Raw genomic sequence first — 12,238 nt, forward strand, 5'->3', positions numbered from 1 at the left:
GATTTGAGTAAGAAAGTTAAATATGTCAAAGGCTAGTAGTGTTGCCAAGTAAACAACAAAGTCAGGATCTCAAAATATAAAATGTTTGAAAAGGGCCACACTCCCAATCAGAGAACCGAACTTTTTACAGTCGTTTGTGTACGTCAATCGTCTCCCCCTGTAAGTATACAGCTGGAGACGATTGACTGACGACGATTGATTGGGTAAGTAGTAACTTACAAGACGAAGAAGACAACGATATAAAGTGTGCATTTTACGAGCCTGAACTTAAAAAAAAAACTATCTATCCAGACACTTTTCTAGTTGAAAAAGTAGTCAGACGTAAAGGAAACAAAATATACGTCAAGTGGTTGGGACTTCTATCTCGGTTCAACTCCTGGGCATAGTAAACAAGCTACACAACTAGGAAAAACTTTGTCAGAAGAAAGGTTTATGTCAAATGCCTTGGTTTTTCCCTCACTCTACAACTCATGTGCTTAAATAGTCTATTAACATGTTCGTTCCACCATTCTGGATTAGATCTTGTTATGGTAAACATATATTGCAAAAGCTATGATTTGAAAAAGTAAATCGGTCCCGGGCCTAGGTCTTACAGTGCCACCTACAGTACTGTAATGAATGAATGAATGAATGAAAATACTTTTTTATTGAGGCGAAAATTAGGACCCCATGGTCCTTTCTTACAGTTAACCTCTTATGTACTAAATATAAACTAAACAATGCATTTTTATATAGAACTTTTAAAACTATAAACAAAATAAAAAGTAAAAACTTAAGTTATAAATCTTTGTCCCTAATATACGCATACACACACACATTCACTCTTTGCCATACCTAGGCCTAACGCACGCTATCCCACCAAGCCACGGTCATCCGATCGAGATAGTACGCTTTCAGTGCCACCGTCAGTCGGGAACGGGATTCTATGCTCCTGATATTGAATGGTAGGGAGTTCCAAAGGCGACATGCTGTTACTGTAAATGATCTATTATAAACTGTTGTCTTATGGTAAGGAATTTGGAGAGTTGATGAGCCTGGGTATTTCTTGCACCTCTTTCATTTAAAAATCTAAAACTGATCGCAAAATAATTTGGAGTTTTGAGATTGATGGCCGAATCAGTTATATTAATAATGCATATTTCTCTAACGTCACACAGTTTTAAAAGAGAAGAATTTATATAGTATAGTGTGACGTGATCATCTCATTGAAGATCATACAAAAATGTTATACAGTAATTGAAGTGGGGAAACACTACTGTCGGGGAAAAAAGTTTAGACACTCGAGTTTGGAGCTCTACAGAAAAGTAACCGACTAACTTAGAAAAACACATAGTATATCATAAATTTTCGTTGTTTTATTCTACGTATTCCTGTGAAAACAAAAATCTTTTAGCTTGTTTAGGAAATTTTTTATGACAGTCGGAAGGTAAAAACTGCCTGTTTTTAGAGTACAAAAAACCATCTTATGACTTTGAAAATTCGCACAATGTAAACTAAACAGCAAAACTTTATCAAACTTTAATACAATATGGACACATATAAAATGAATTAATTTGTGTAGTTTCAGAATTTTTACTCTACCCAAAAAGTTTTTGTTGTAACTTTTGTAAATCAACTTTTTCTCAAAAACGGCAAACGCTAGAAAAAAAATTAAAAGCTTGTTTCGAAGGTGATTGTTTTTGTATTTGAAATATTGATACTGCTCAACCAAATTTTTACGCATGTTATTTATATAAATTTACAAAAAACTGGATGATCTCGCGCCTGCAAGGGGTGCAAACGCCATCGCCCGCTCAGGAATCCAGTGCAGTGTTGCCACGATGGACCTTGACGGAGCGTAAGGTGATTCACGCAGTGTGTGTCACTGACTGACTCACAGGAAATATCATGTTTTGCATTCTTCCAAAGGGTCGAAGGTATTACCACCCCAAATACAGGGTGTTTCAGTAAAGCGTAGCGGGCTATAGAGATTCAGATTCTACATGCAAAAATAAGTCGAAAATGAAGAATAACTTTTTTTTGATTTCGGCTTAGTTTGGCCGTAATCCGCCATTTTGTATTTTTTTGAAAATATTTAATTACTCAAAAACCCTGGAGATATTTTTATGAAACTTGGTATAAACTTTAAGTCTACAGGTATAAACATTCTCTGAAAATATCTTTGATCAGGCTCATCAAATTTCAAAATGGCGGCCATTTAAATTTTTTTAAATAAAACTCAATGAAAAGCGGCCATTACAAAAAAAATTTTAAATGGTCGCCATTTTGAAACTAGATGAGCCTCGATGATCGAAGATATTTTTGGAGAATGTTTATACCTGTAGACTTAAAGTTTATACCAAGTTTCATAAAAATATCTAAAAGGGTTTATGAGTAATTAATTATTTTCAAAAAAATACAAAATGGCAGATTACGGCCAAACCAAGCCGAAATCGAAAAAAAGGTTATTCTTTGTTTTCGACTTATTTTTGCATGTAGAATCTGAATCTGCATAGCCCGCTACGCTTTACTGAAACACCCTGTATAGGTGCTAAATCTAAATTGTCAGATTCGGAATATACAATGATTGTCAGTGATGTATGTTTTTTTTAGAAGTGAGGGAGTGACGTTGGAGGTCCAAAGCCCTCATTAGAAAAGGTGACGGGAAATGGTTAATAATTAATAATAACTGCTGTTCAGTATATTGACTCAACAGTTCACAGCCCATTGCTGCTCAGTGTCCAGATGTTCAATTTGGCAACACTGTACGGGGTCTGCCGGTCAGAGCCGGTGGCGGTCTGGAAGTGCCGTATTCGGCCTCTGCACTATCCAAATTAAATGTTAACTTATATAAATAATATGCTTAACAATTTGGTTGAGCAGTATCAATATTTCAAATACAAAAACAATCACCTTCGAAACAAGCTTTTAATTTTTTTTCTAGCGTTTGCCGTTTTTGAAAAAAAGTTAATTTACAAAAGTTACAACAAAAACTTTTTGGGTAGAGTAAAAATTCTGAAACTACACAAATTAATTCATTATATATGTGTCTATATTGTATTAAAGTTTGATAAAGTTTTTCCGTTTAGTTTACATTGTGCGAATTTTCAAAGTCATAAGATGGTTTTTGATACTCTAAAAACAGGGAGTTTTTACCTTCCGACTGTCATAAAAAATTTCCTAAACGAGCTAAAAATTTTTTGTTTTCACAGGAATACGTAGAATAAAACAACAAAAATTTAGATATACTACGTGTTTTTCTAAGTTAGTTGGTTACTTTTCTGTAGAGCTCCAAACTCGAGTGTCTAAACTTTTTTCCCCGACAGTAGTGACTTGATCAGTAAAAGTCTAATGTGAAATGGTAAAAGTCTTTGCATCTTCTTCAGTGTGTGGACAGTGGCAAACACCCTTTTACATGTGTTAACCACCTTGTCAGTCCAGTCTAATAGCTACTTCCCTATAGGGAAATTCGCTAAAATCGAATGGTGTCTGTCTGTATGTGTGTTATTCAATATCATAAAAACTACTAGACCAACTGGGCTTAAAAATTTTACAAAAATATTACTATACCATAAATCGCAATAGGACTATTGCCACTTTGATATTGATAATTTGAAATAAAACTCTCATTGCAAATGGATTTGTAGAGATTAACATCTGATCTAACAATTTGTTCAAATGAAATCAATTTTTTATTTGAAATAGGAATATTATGTTTTGGTTTTAGTCTACCTGAAGAACCATATGTTAGCAACAACAAAATTTGAAGTTTTCATTTCTTGTTTAAAGGCATACTGACTAAATAATGTATTTTCTTTGAATAATTACTAAGCAAAACGTTTGTCATTTTGTAAACGATTTCAAAAGCTAGGCCTCCATATGGCTTTCCATAATATTAATTGAATTATTTTTATCACATCAACATTCAGACTGGAGTCGGAGACTCTGATGCTTTAATTATTGGATGGTGTAGTACATATTTTACTAGATTCAGATTCAGATTCTTTATTCGTCACAATACATTTTCCTCCCCAGCACAGCTGATAAAACAGGTGACATATCAACATCTTAAAAACTAAAAGCAAAATATTACATGATACAATTTTTCGGCAAAAACTTAATCAAATGCCTTAATTTTATATATATATTTACATCATTTACTAGTACTTAAAAGAAACATCGGTTTATACACAACATGAAACGTAAGCAATAAGGCTTTTTTGTTTTAAGATTTGCTCCCACATATTATACATCAAAATATGTGTGCAAACGTCAAAATCAAACTCAAAATAGGTGTGCAGATGTGCAAACTGGCATTAGATTTTTGATTTATGCTCTAAGACTCAAAGGAAATTTAAAATACCCCACCGCAGCAAACCTGCAGACTAAACAAATTTCAACCTGTCTGATTACATTTTTACTAAAATATTTCCATAAATAAGACATATTTATTCCCAATTTAAATAACATTAGATTTAACAAATGCTTAGGTTTGCTGCTACGGGGAAGGTATGAAGTGTTTTTTTACCAACGTCAATAGTATAGGATGAAATAAATAAATTTGCCAAATTTTATCAACATATATCCATAAACAAGTAAACTACAACAGTTTTCATTTTCTCCATAAGAATAACATAAGAATTTTAAATTTACACTTTTTTTAATTTTCTCCGTAACCATTAGGCATACAACAATGCTTCAATATACTAAATTATTTCTTTTTTTAAGCCCTACAAAATAGTTGGGTAAGAAATTCAATTTTTTTTGTTTTAGGGTAAAAAATGAGAAAAACCCATTTTTACCCCATAAAACCCCCCATAATTCCCCGTTCCCATGATCCGATCATGCTGGTTCGCAACTTGTTCGAATAAATGTAGGTTTGCAACCAAATTTCATAAAAACCAGATCATTTTCGTTTGAGTTATCGTGCTAACGGACCCACACATATATATATATATATATATATATATATAAAAAATAAATCAAAAACATATTTAACAAAGTACCCTTTTAGTAATTATTTTATTTTTAATGACGACATGTTTCGCAGACTAAGTCCACTAACAAAATTATCAAGTCATATTTACCATAACCTCATTCTTTAAACTAACAAAATTAAAAATATAATCATATGTAAAAATAATAATACCCCTGCCGCAGCAAACCTGCAGACTAAGCGAATTTCCATTTGCCTGATTGGATTTACACTAAAATGTCTCCTTAAAAATATCACATTTATTCCCTATTTAAATCAAATCAGTTTAACACATACTTAGGTTTGCTGCAACAGGGAGGGTTAAAGTGTTTGTTTTTTATGTAAAATGTTATTAGTTAGTAAGAAATAAAAACATTTTCCAAATTTGGGCAAAATATGTTAATAAATAAGCAAACTACAACAGTTTACTTATCCTCCATAAGAATAACATGGGAATTTTAAATTTACAATTTTTTTAAATTTTCTCCGTAACCATTAGGCACATTATAACCCTTCAATATACTAAATTATTAGTTTTTTTAAGCTCTACAAAATAGTTTGGAAAGAAATTGCAAAAATGGGAAAAACCCATTTTACCCCATAAAAGCCCCCATAAACCCCCGTTCCCATGGTCCGATCATGCTGGTTCGCGAACTCATTCGAATAAACGTAGGTTTACACGTTTGTACAAAATTTCATCAAAATCGGATCATTTTTGCTTGAGTTATCGCGCTAACGGACACATATATATATAAATACTAGCTGACCCGGCGAACTTCGTATCGCCTAAGTTATAGGTTTCCCCTAAGACAGACCGATGGAAAGAAAGTACCGTTACGTTTAATTTTCAAGATGATCTCGTTCGCATCGCTCAATCACGTCCTGGTTGAAGTTCGTTCGCTACGCTCACTCACCTTTGGGTTGGAGCTCGTTCGCTACGCTCACTCACCTTTAGGTTGGAGCTCGTTCGCTGCGCTCACTTGCCTTCAGGTTAGCTCGTTCGCTACGCTAACTTGCCTCCAGGTTGAAGTTCGTTCGCTACGCTCACTCACCTTTGGGTTGGAGCTCATTCGCTACGCTCACTCACCTTTAGGTTGGAGCTCGTTCGCTGCGCTCACTTGCCTTCAGGTTAGCTCGATCGCTACGCTAACTCGCCTCCAGGTTGAAGTTCGTTCGCTACGCTCACACACCTTTTGGTTGCAAATTAGCTGTGGTCATAAATGTAAAAGAAATAATAGTGCTGCACCCTGTTGGTAATCCTTGTAACTTTAATGCTATTGAACATCATAGAACAGAACCAACTTGTTTAATTGAAACAGCTGTTAAGATTCATTAATTCCATTTCTCATAAGGTTAACATGGGAAACTCCAGAGCCACTGGGGCGGAGCCCTTTTAAGAATTTCGAAACGGGAAATAGTTTACGTCCGATTCGCATACCTACAGAATTTACACACCAAATTTCATAACGATTGGTGAAGTCGTTCCGGAGGAGTTTGCAGACAAACACTGTGACACGAGAATTTTATATATTAGATATATATATGAATTTGAACGGATGCTATTTTTGTCCTCTAGGGACCTCAAAACGAAAAAAAAAAATCGGCCCCGGGTCCAGGTCTTACCATGAGTACTACGGTAATAGCTTATTCCCTATATGGGAAATTCGCTAAAATATAAAATATGTTAACTAAATCTTAATAAATTTTGGTATTAATTTTTTAAAATTTTTTCGGCATTAAAAATAAAATAATTACTAAAAGGGTACTTTGTTAACTATGTTTTTGATTTGTATTATATTATTAGCCCTAAACATGCAAGAAAATATATACATATATATATATATGAATTTGAACGGATGGTGCTTTTGGCCACTAGGGACCTCAAAACGAATAAGTTAATCGGTCCCGGGTCCAGGTCTTACCATGAGACCTACGGTAATAGCTTATCCCCTATATGGGAATTTTGCTAAAACAACTGTACATGCACAAAGATTTGACTTGCTTTTAAAAGCAGAATTAACAACTGGTAAGAAAACTTTTATGATGACAACACAGATGTGACAAGCCACCAGTAGACTTACACTAAAATACTTGTTTTGTGCCAATAAACATACAATTTTTATTATCTTTCCCATTAGGATAACCTTCTATCGTATCAGCCCTTGTGCTCACCTGAGAGAAGAAGGAGTGCATGAGGTGGAAGTCCCAGCGATCACTGTACTTGGAGTTGTAGTGCAGTACGGCCGCTTGCAGCTGATCACTATTGTTGATGGTGGTTCGGAGAGACTCTTCCACCAACTCCCACCTTGTGCGCAGCTCCGTCTGTCACAATTAGAGTGAACTACAGTCTAAAATATGATTTCTTCCTTAGTCCAAATAACTGTAAAAGTTGATGTGATGAAAGGTCGCCGGAATTTTATCCCACTGGAATTTTACTCCATGGGCAATGCTGATGTCACTATGACGTAGTAACCTGAGCGCTTTAAAGTTTGTTTACAGGCGGAATTTTACCCCCTGTCCATATAACTAGCATTTAGGCAACTGTAGATGAACAGCCCTGATTTTTACCCCCGGAATGTAACCCCTGGATTTTACCCCTTAAATTTTACCATCTGTGCAGATATAAAAATTAGTGAGATTAAAACTAATGGGATTCAATTTTCTGATTTCATTTTTGATTAAATAGTAAACATTTTATTATTAAGTAGTCTACCTTCATTTATTTGTAATCTCAACTAAGTAAACAGGTTTTGCTGTTTAGTTTTGATATTCGAGTTTTGGGATTCAACTTTTGGGACCAACTGTTAGTTAATATGTACGTAAAAAAACTGAGTAGCCTATTTGAATGATAATTGGGGGGAAATTTCTTTAACGATTGATTTATAATACGACCATGGAAAAAAAATGTATTTCAAAGTAAATTAATTATTCTCACTAATTTCTATATACGTCCGGGGGTAAAATTCCGGGAGTAAAAATCTGGGCCGTACATTTTGAGCTGACCTCATGAAGGGGGTAAAAGTCCAGGAGTAAAATTCCAGCCCGTACACTCTAGGTTTTATAATTTGATGTGTTCTGATTAAATCCGTGAAAATATATGTTTAATTCCACCTTTAATTTATTGAACTGATGTTGTGCAACCCATAAGTTCGCGGCCGGAATTTTACCCCCGGTTTGTGACATAAGTTTTTTGCTCAGGAGGAAAAATTCCAAGGGCATAAAATTTGGCTACCCCGTGACGAAGGATGCTATAGTTTACAATTAGTCTCCAATTCAATTTGCTCGGTTAAAACTATATACATATCTCCAGAGAGTTACGGGACACCCTGTATAACAATTTGAACGAATGGTGTTTTTGGCCTCTGGGGACATCAAAATGAAAAAAGTAGGTACAGTGGAACCTCCATAGTTCGACACTTTTGTGGACTTAAGGGGTGTCAAACTATTGGGAGTAGGCCTAAATGGAGTTTATACAGGAAAGTAAAAACACACGTATTATGTAGAAATCACTTTAATTTATGAAATACAGTACTAAAAAGGCTAACAATTGCACTTTTAGTTACTGTAGATCAATTTTAAGTCAACAATAATGACAAATTAATGTTCAAGTCAAATTAAACATCACAATTATACATCACAATACTGTAGTAACTATTGAATTTCACTTAACAAAATATTTTGTTATCTTTGATTGTTTTTCAAAACTCTGATTTCTCTGCCGAGTAGCTTTGTCACGTAGTCTCCTAAGGCAAAGAATATCCATTGCCGACGCTCCCTGCTCCTGTAGGTACTAGAGGGCTCCCTCGATGAACTTCACACCTTTATTATGTATTAGTTTTGGTTGTGGGTCGTCAACCTCGCCCTCCAACTCTTCTTCATCACTCACATCCTTTTGTTTGAGAGCATCAACAATTTCTTCATCTGATGTAGGCCCCACTTCCTCATCTTCATTCATCTAATCATCAAAGCCACCGTACAAAGCTCCTTCGCTGCCTAGAATTTTCTGCATCGAAGTCACAAGTTCGTTGTCACTGGGATCTTCTTTTTGAACTCGTTTTGGTCCAAGAGTTTTCTCCATGAACGCACTAGAGTCAAGGGATTGAGTTCTCCCCTTAAATTAGCTATCCATCCGATTACATCCAGCATATCAATTATTTTTAATTTTCACCCAAGTCGAGTCCCTCGTTCATTCCTTTGAATAAGGCATGAGAGAAGTTTCTTCCTGTACAACTTTTTCAGTCAATAAAACGCCTTGATCCATTGGTTGGCACAGAGAGTTAGGTGGCAAAAACATTGCTTTTATTCATTCATCCTGACTTGCACTTTGGTTCTACACTTGGGTGGGTCGTTGCATTGTCAAGAAATAGAAGTGCTTTTCTTGGAAGATTCTTGGATTTTAAATGTTTCTCAACGTCTGGTACGAACTGCTTAAAGAACCATTCATTAAAAATATACTCAGACATCCATGCATTAGATTGATGCCTGTTGTACCAAACAGGGAGATCAAAAGTGTCACCCTTCATTTTAGCAAATTTCCCAAATAGGGAATAAGCTATATAACTGTAATGCTTCTTGTCTGCTTGTCTCTGTATGTGTCAATGTCAATTCAATTCAAAACATCTTTATTCATTAGTAGGCCTATATAATGTATATACAAGAATGGTGTCAAATTCATCATTACATAAAATATAAACACAAATAAAATCAAATACAATACACAAGATCAAAACAAAAAAAATAATACAGTCATCTCTCAAGTATAAAACAAAAATATACTTCAGTGAAAACAAAAATTGCTTCAGTGAAAATCAGTTTGCTTTAGTCACAACGGGTTATTGTACACACAATTATTTTGTGAACCTTTTCAGTTTAAATTCTTTGAAAAAACATAGTTTTTAGTTTAACTGCACTGTTTTGTTTTATGTGTTTGAAGATGTCGGACAAAAAAAAGAAAAGGTGCTTTGTTTCGATGGACATGAAGTTAGACGCACTAAAACGAATCGATAACGGAGAAAGTGTAAACAAAGTGGCGAGTGAAGTAATGTTGGTCGGTCGACAGTGATTGGATGGAAGAAGACAAGGACTGAAATCGAGACGTAGTGTTTGAAAAAACTTTGTACGGAATCGATTGTGGAAAGGAAAAGTATGAAAACTTCGGAGTACGAAAACATTGGTGAAGCGCTGATTCAGTGAAACCACTGAATACCGAACCATTCCGAAGGATTCAACGGGATAAAGGAACGACGATCAAAGGACCAATTCTTCAGGAAAAAGCACTGCAGTTTTACAACAAATTCAAAGGAGAAGGCGAGCATGATTTTGCTGCAAGCAGCGGCTGGTTAGACATGTGGAAACACAGGTATGGTGTCAAGCAACTTGGCGTTTGTGGGAAAAAGTTGTCAGCAAAACCAAATAGCGAAAGTGAATTTAAAGTCAAATTTCAAGCTTTGATTGAAGAAGAGGATCTGACTGGGGAGCAAATATATAATTGCGATGAAACAGGCCTAAATTTTAGAATGCTTCCAACTAAAAGCCTTACACTCAAAACAGAAAAAGCTGCTGATGGTTACAAAAAAAGTAAAGAAAGAGTAACCGTTTTACCTTGCAGCAACACACAAGAACCCACAAACAAATTAGCTCTTATAGGTAAAGCAAAAAAGCCTAGAGCCTTCAAAAACATAAATACCCCCGCCGCAGCAAACCTTGTAGGATTGTTGTTTATTCAGTTTTCGTGACAGCAGAACAATTTTTGCACCATTGTTTTCAGGTAAAATCTAGTTTCTAGTGACATATAAGTTACTATAGGTTCCCATTGTCACCTTGATAAATATAATCTCAATTTCCCTATTTTAATTCAATAGATTATTGTTCACGTATCAACTAGCAGTGAGTTTAATTTATTTAAAATTTAATTTAAAATATTTCAAGAACATAATTTACCGCATATCAAAAAGTTAGAAACTTTAAAACTATTTCTTTATTACTCAATGCTATATAAGCTTCATTGATACTCACGGGTGTGACAGGATAGAGACTAGAGGGAGAATGAGGCATTCTGACATGGTTCTGGTCCCACACATCAACAGGCTTGACAGGCCATGCCTCTGGAACCTCTCCTTGTTTCACTGGCAACTACAACAGTCAAGTTGGGCAAATTACTATAAGTCAAGTGATACAGGGCGTGACAGGATACAGACTAGAGGTAGAATGAGGCATTCTGACATGGTTCTGGTCCCACACATCAACAGGCTTGACAGGCCATGCCTCTGGAACCTCTCCTTGTTTCACTGGCAACTACAACAGTCAAGTTGGGCAAATTTCTATAAGTCAAGTGATACAGGGTGTGACAGGATACAGACTAGAGGTAGAATGAGGCATTCTGACATGGTTCTGGTCCCACACATCAACAGGCTTGACAGACCATGTCTCTGGAACCTCTCCTTGTTTCACTGGCAACTACAACAGTCAAGTTGGGCAAATTTCTATAAGTCAAGTGATACAGTGTGTGACAGGATACAGACTAGAGGTAGAATGAGGCATTCTGACATGGTTCTGGTCCCACACATCAACAGGCTTGACAGACCATGTCTCTGGAACCTCTCCTTGTTTCACTGACAACTACAACAGTCAAGTTGGGCAAATTTCTATAAGTCAAGTGATACAGGGTGTGACAGGATACAGACTAGAGGTAGAATGAGGCATTCTGACATGGTTCTGGTCCCACACATCAACAGGCTTGACAGGCCATGCCTCTGGAACCTCTCCTTGTTTCACTGGCAACTACAACAGTCAAGTTGGGCAAATTTCTATAAGTCAAGTGATACAGTGTGTGACAGGATACAGACTAGAGGTAGAATGAGGCATTCTGACATGGTTCTGGTCCCACACATCAACAGGCTTGACAGGCCATGCCTCTGGAACCTCTCCTTGTTTCACTGGCAACTACAACAGTCAAGTTGGGCAAATTTCTATAAGTCAAGTGATACAGGGTGTGACAGGATACAGACTAGAGGTAGAATGAGGCATTCTGACATGGTTCTGGTCCCACACATCAACAGGCTTGACACGCCATGCCTCTGGAACCTCTCCTTATTTCACTGGCAACTACAACAGTCAAGTTGGGCAAATTTCTATAAGTCAAGTGATATAGGGTGTGACAGGATAGAGACTACAGGGGGAATGAAGCATTCTGACATTTTTGGTCCCACACATCAACAGGCTTGACAGGCCATGCCTCTGGAACCTCTCCTTGTTTCACTGGCAACTACAACATTCAAGTTGGGC

At 36.1% G+C, this 12,238-nt stretch overlaps 1 protein-coding gene across 2 annotated transcripts in view; it reads right to left on the bottom strand.

Moving 5' to 3' along the window:
• The window catches only part of LOC129004229 (poly(ADP-ribose) glycohydrolase), an 89,455-nt gene extending 78,360 nt beyond the window's left edge, over positions 1-11,095 (bottom strand). For both annotated transcript variants that reach the window (XM_054432721.1, XM_054432728.1), the window contains exons 1-2: positions 10,970-11,095; positions 7,127-7,276 (exon numbers count right to left, since the gene is read on the bottom strand). In XM_054432721.1, coding sequence (XP_054288696.1) covers positions 7,127-7,276; positions 10,970-11,008 — 189 coding nt within the window. In that variant the 5' untranslated portion in view covers positions 11,009-11,095. The remainder of the gene's footprint in view (positions 1-7,126; positions 7,277-10,969) is intronic.
• Positions 11,096-12,238: the final 1,143 nt, after the last annotated feature.

Source organism: Macrosteles quadrilineatus, unplaced genomic scaffold (assembly GCF_028750875.1).
Source record: "Macrosteles quadrilineatus isolate MER2022 unplaced genomic scaffold, UCM_ALF_1.0 Scaffold_1__1_contigs__length_201487025, whole genome shotgun sequence".
NCBI lineage: Eukaryota > Metazoa > Arthropoda > Insecta > Hemiptera > Cicadellidae > Macrosteles > Macrosteles quadrilineatus.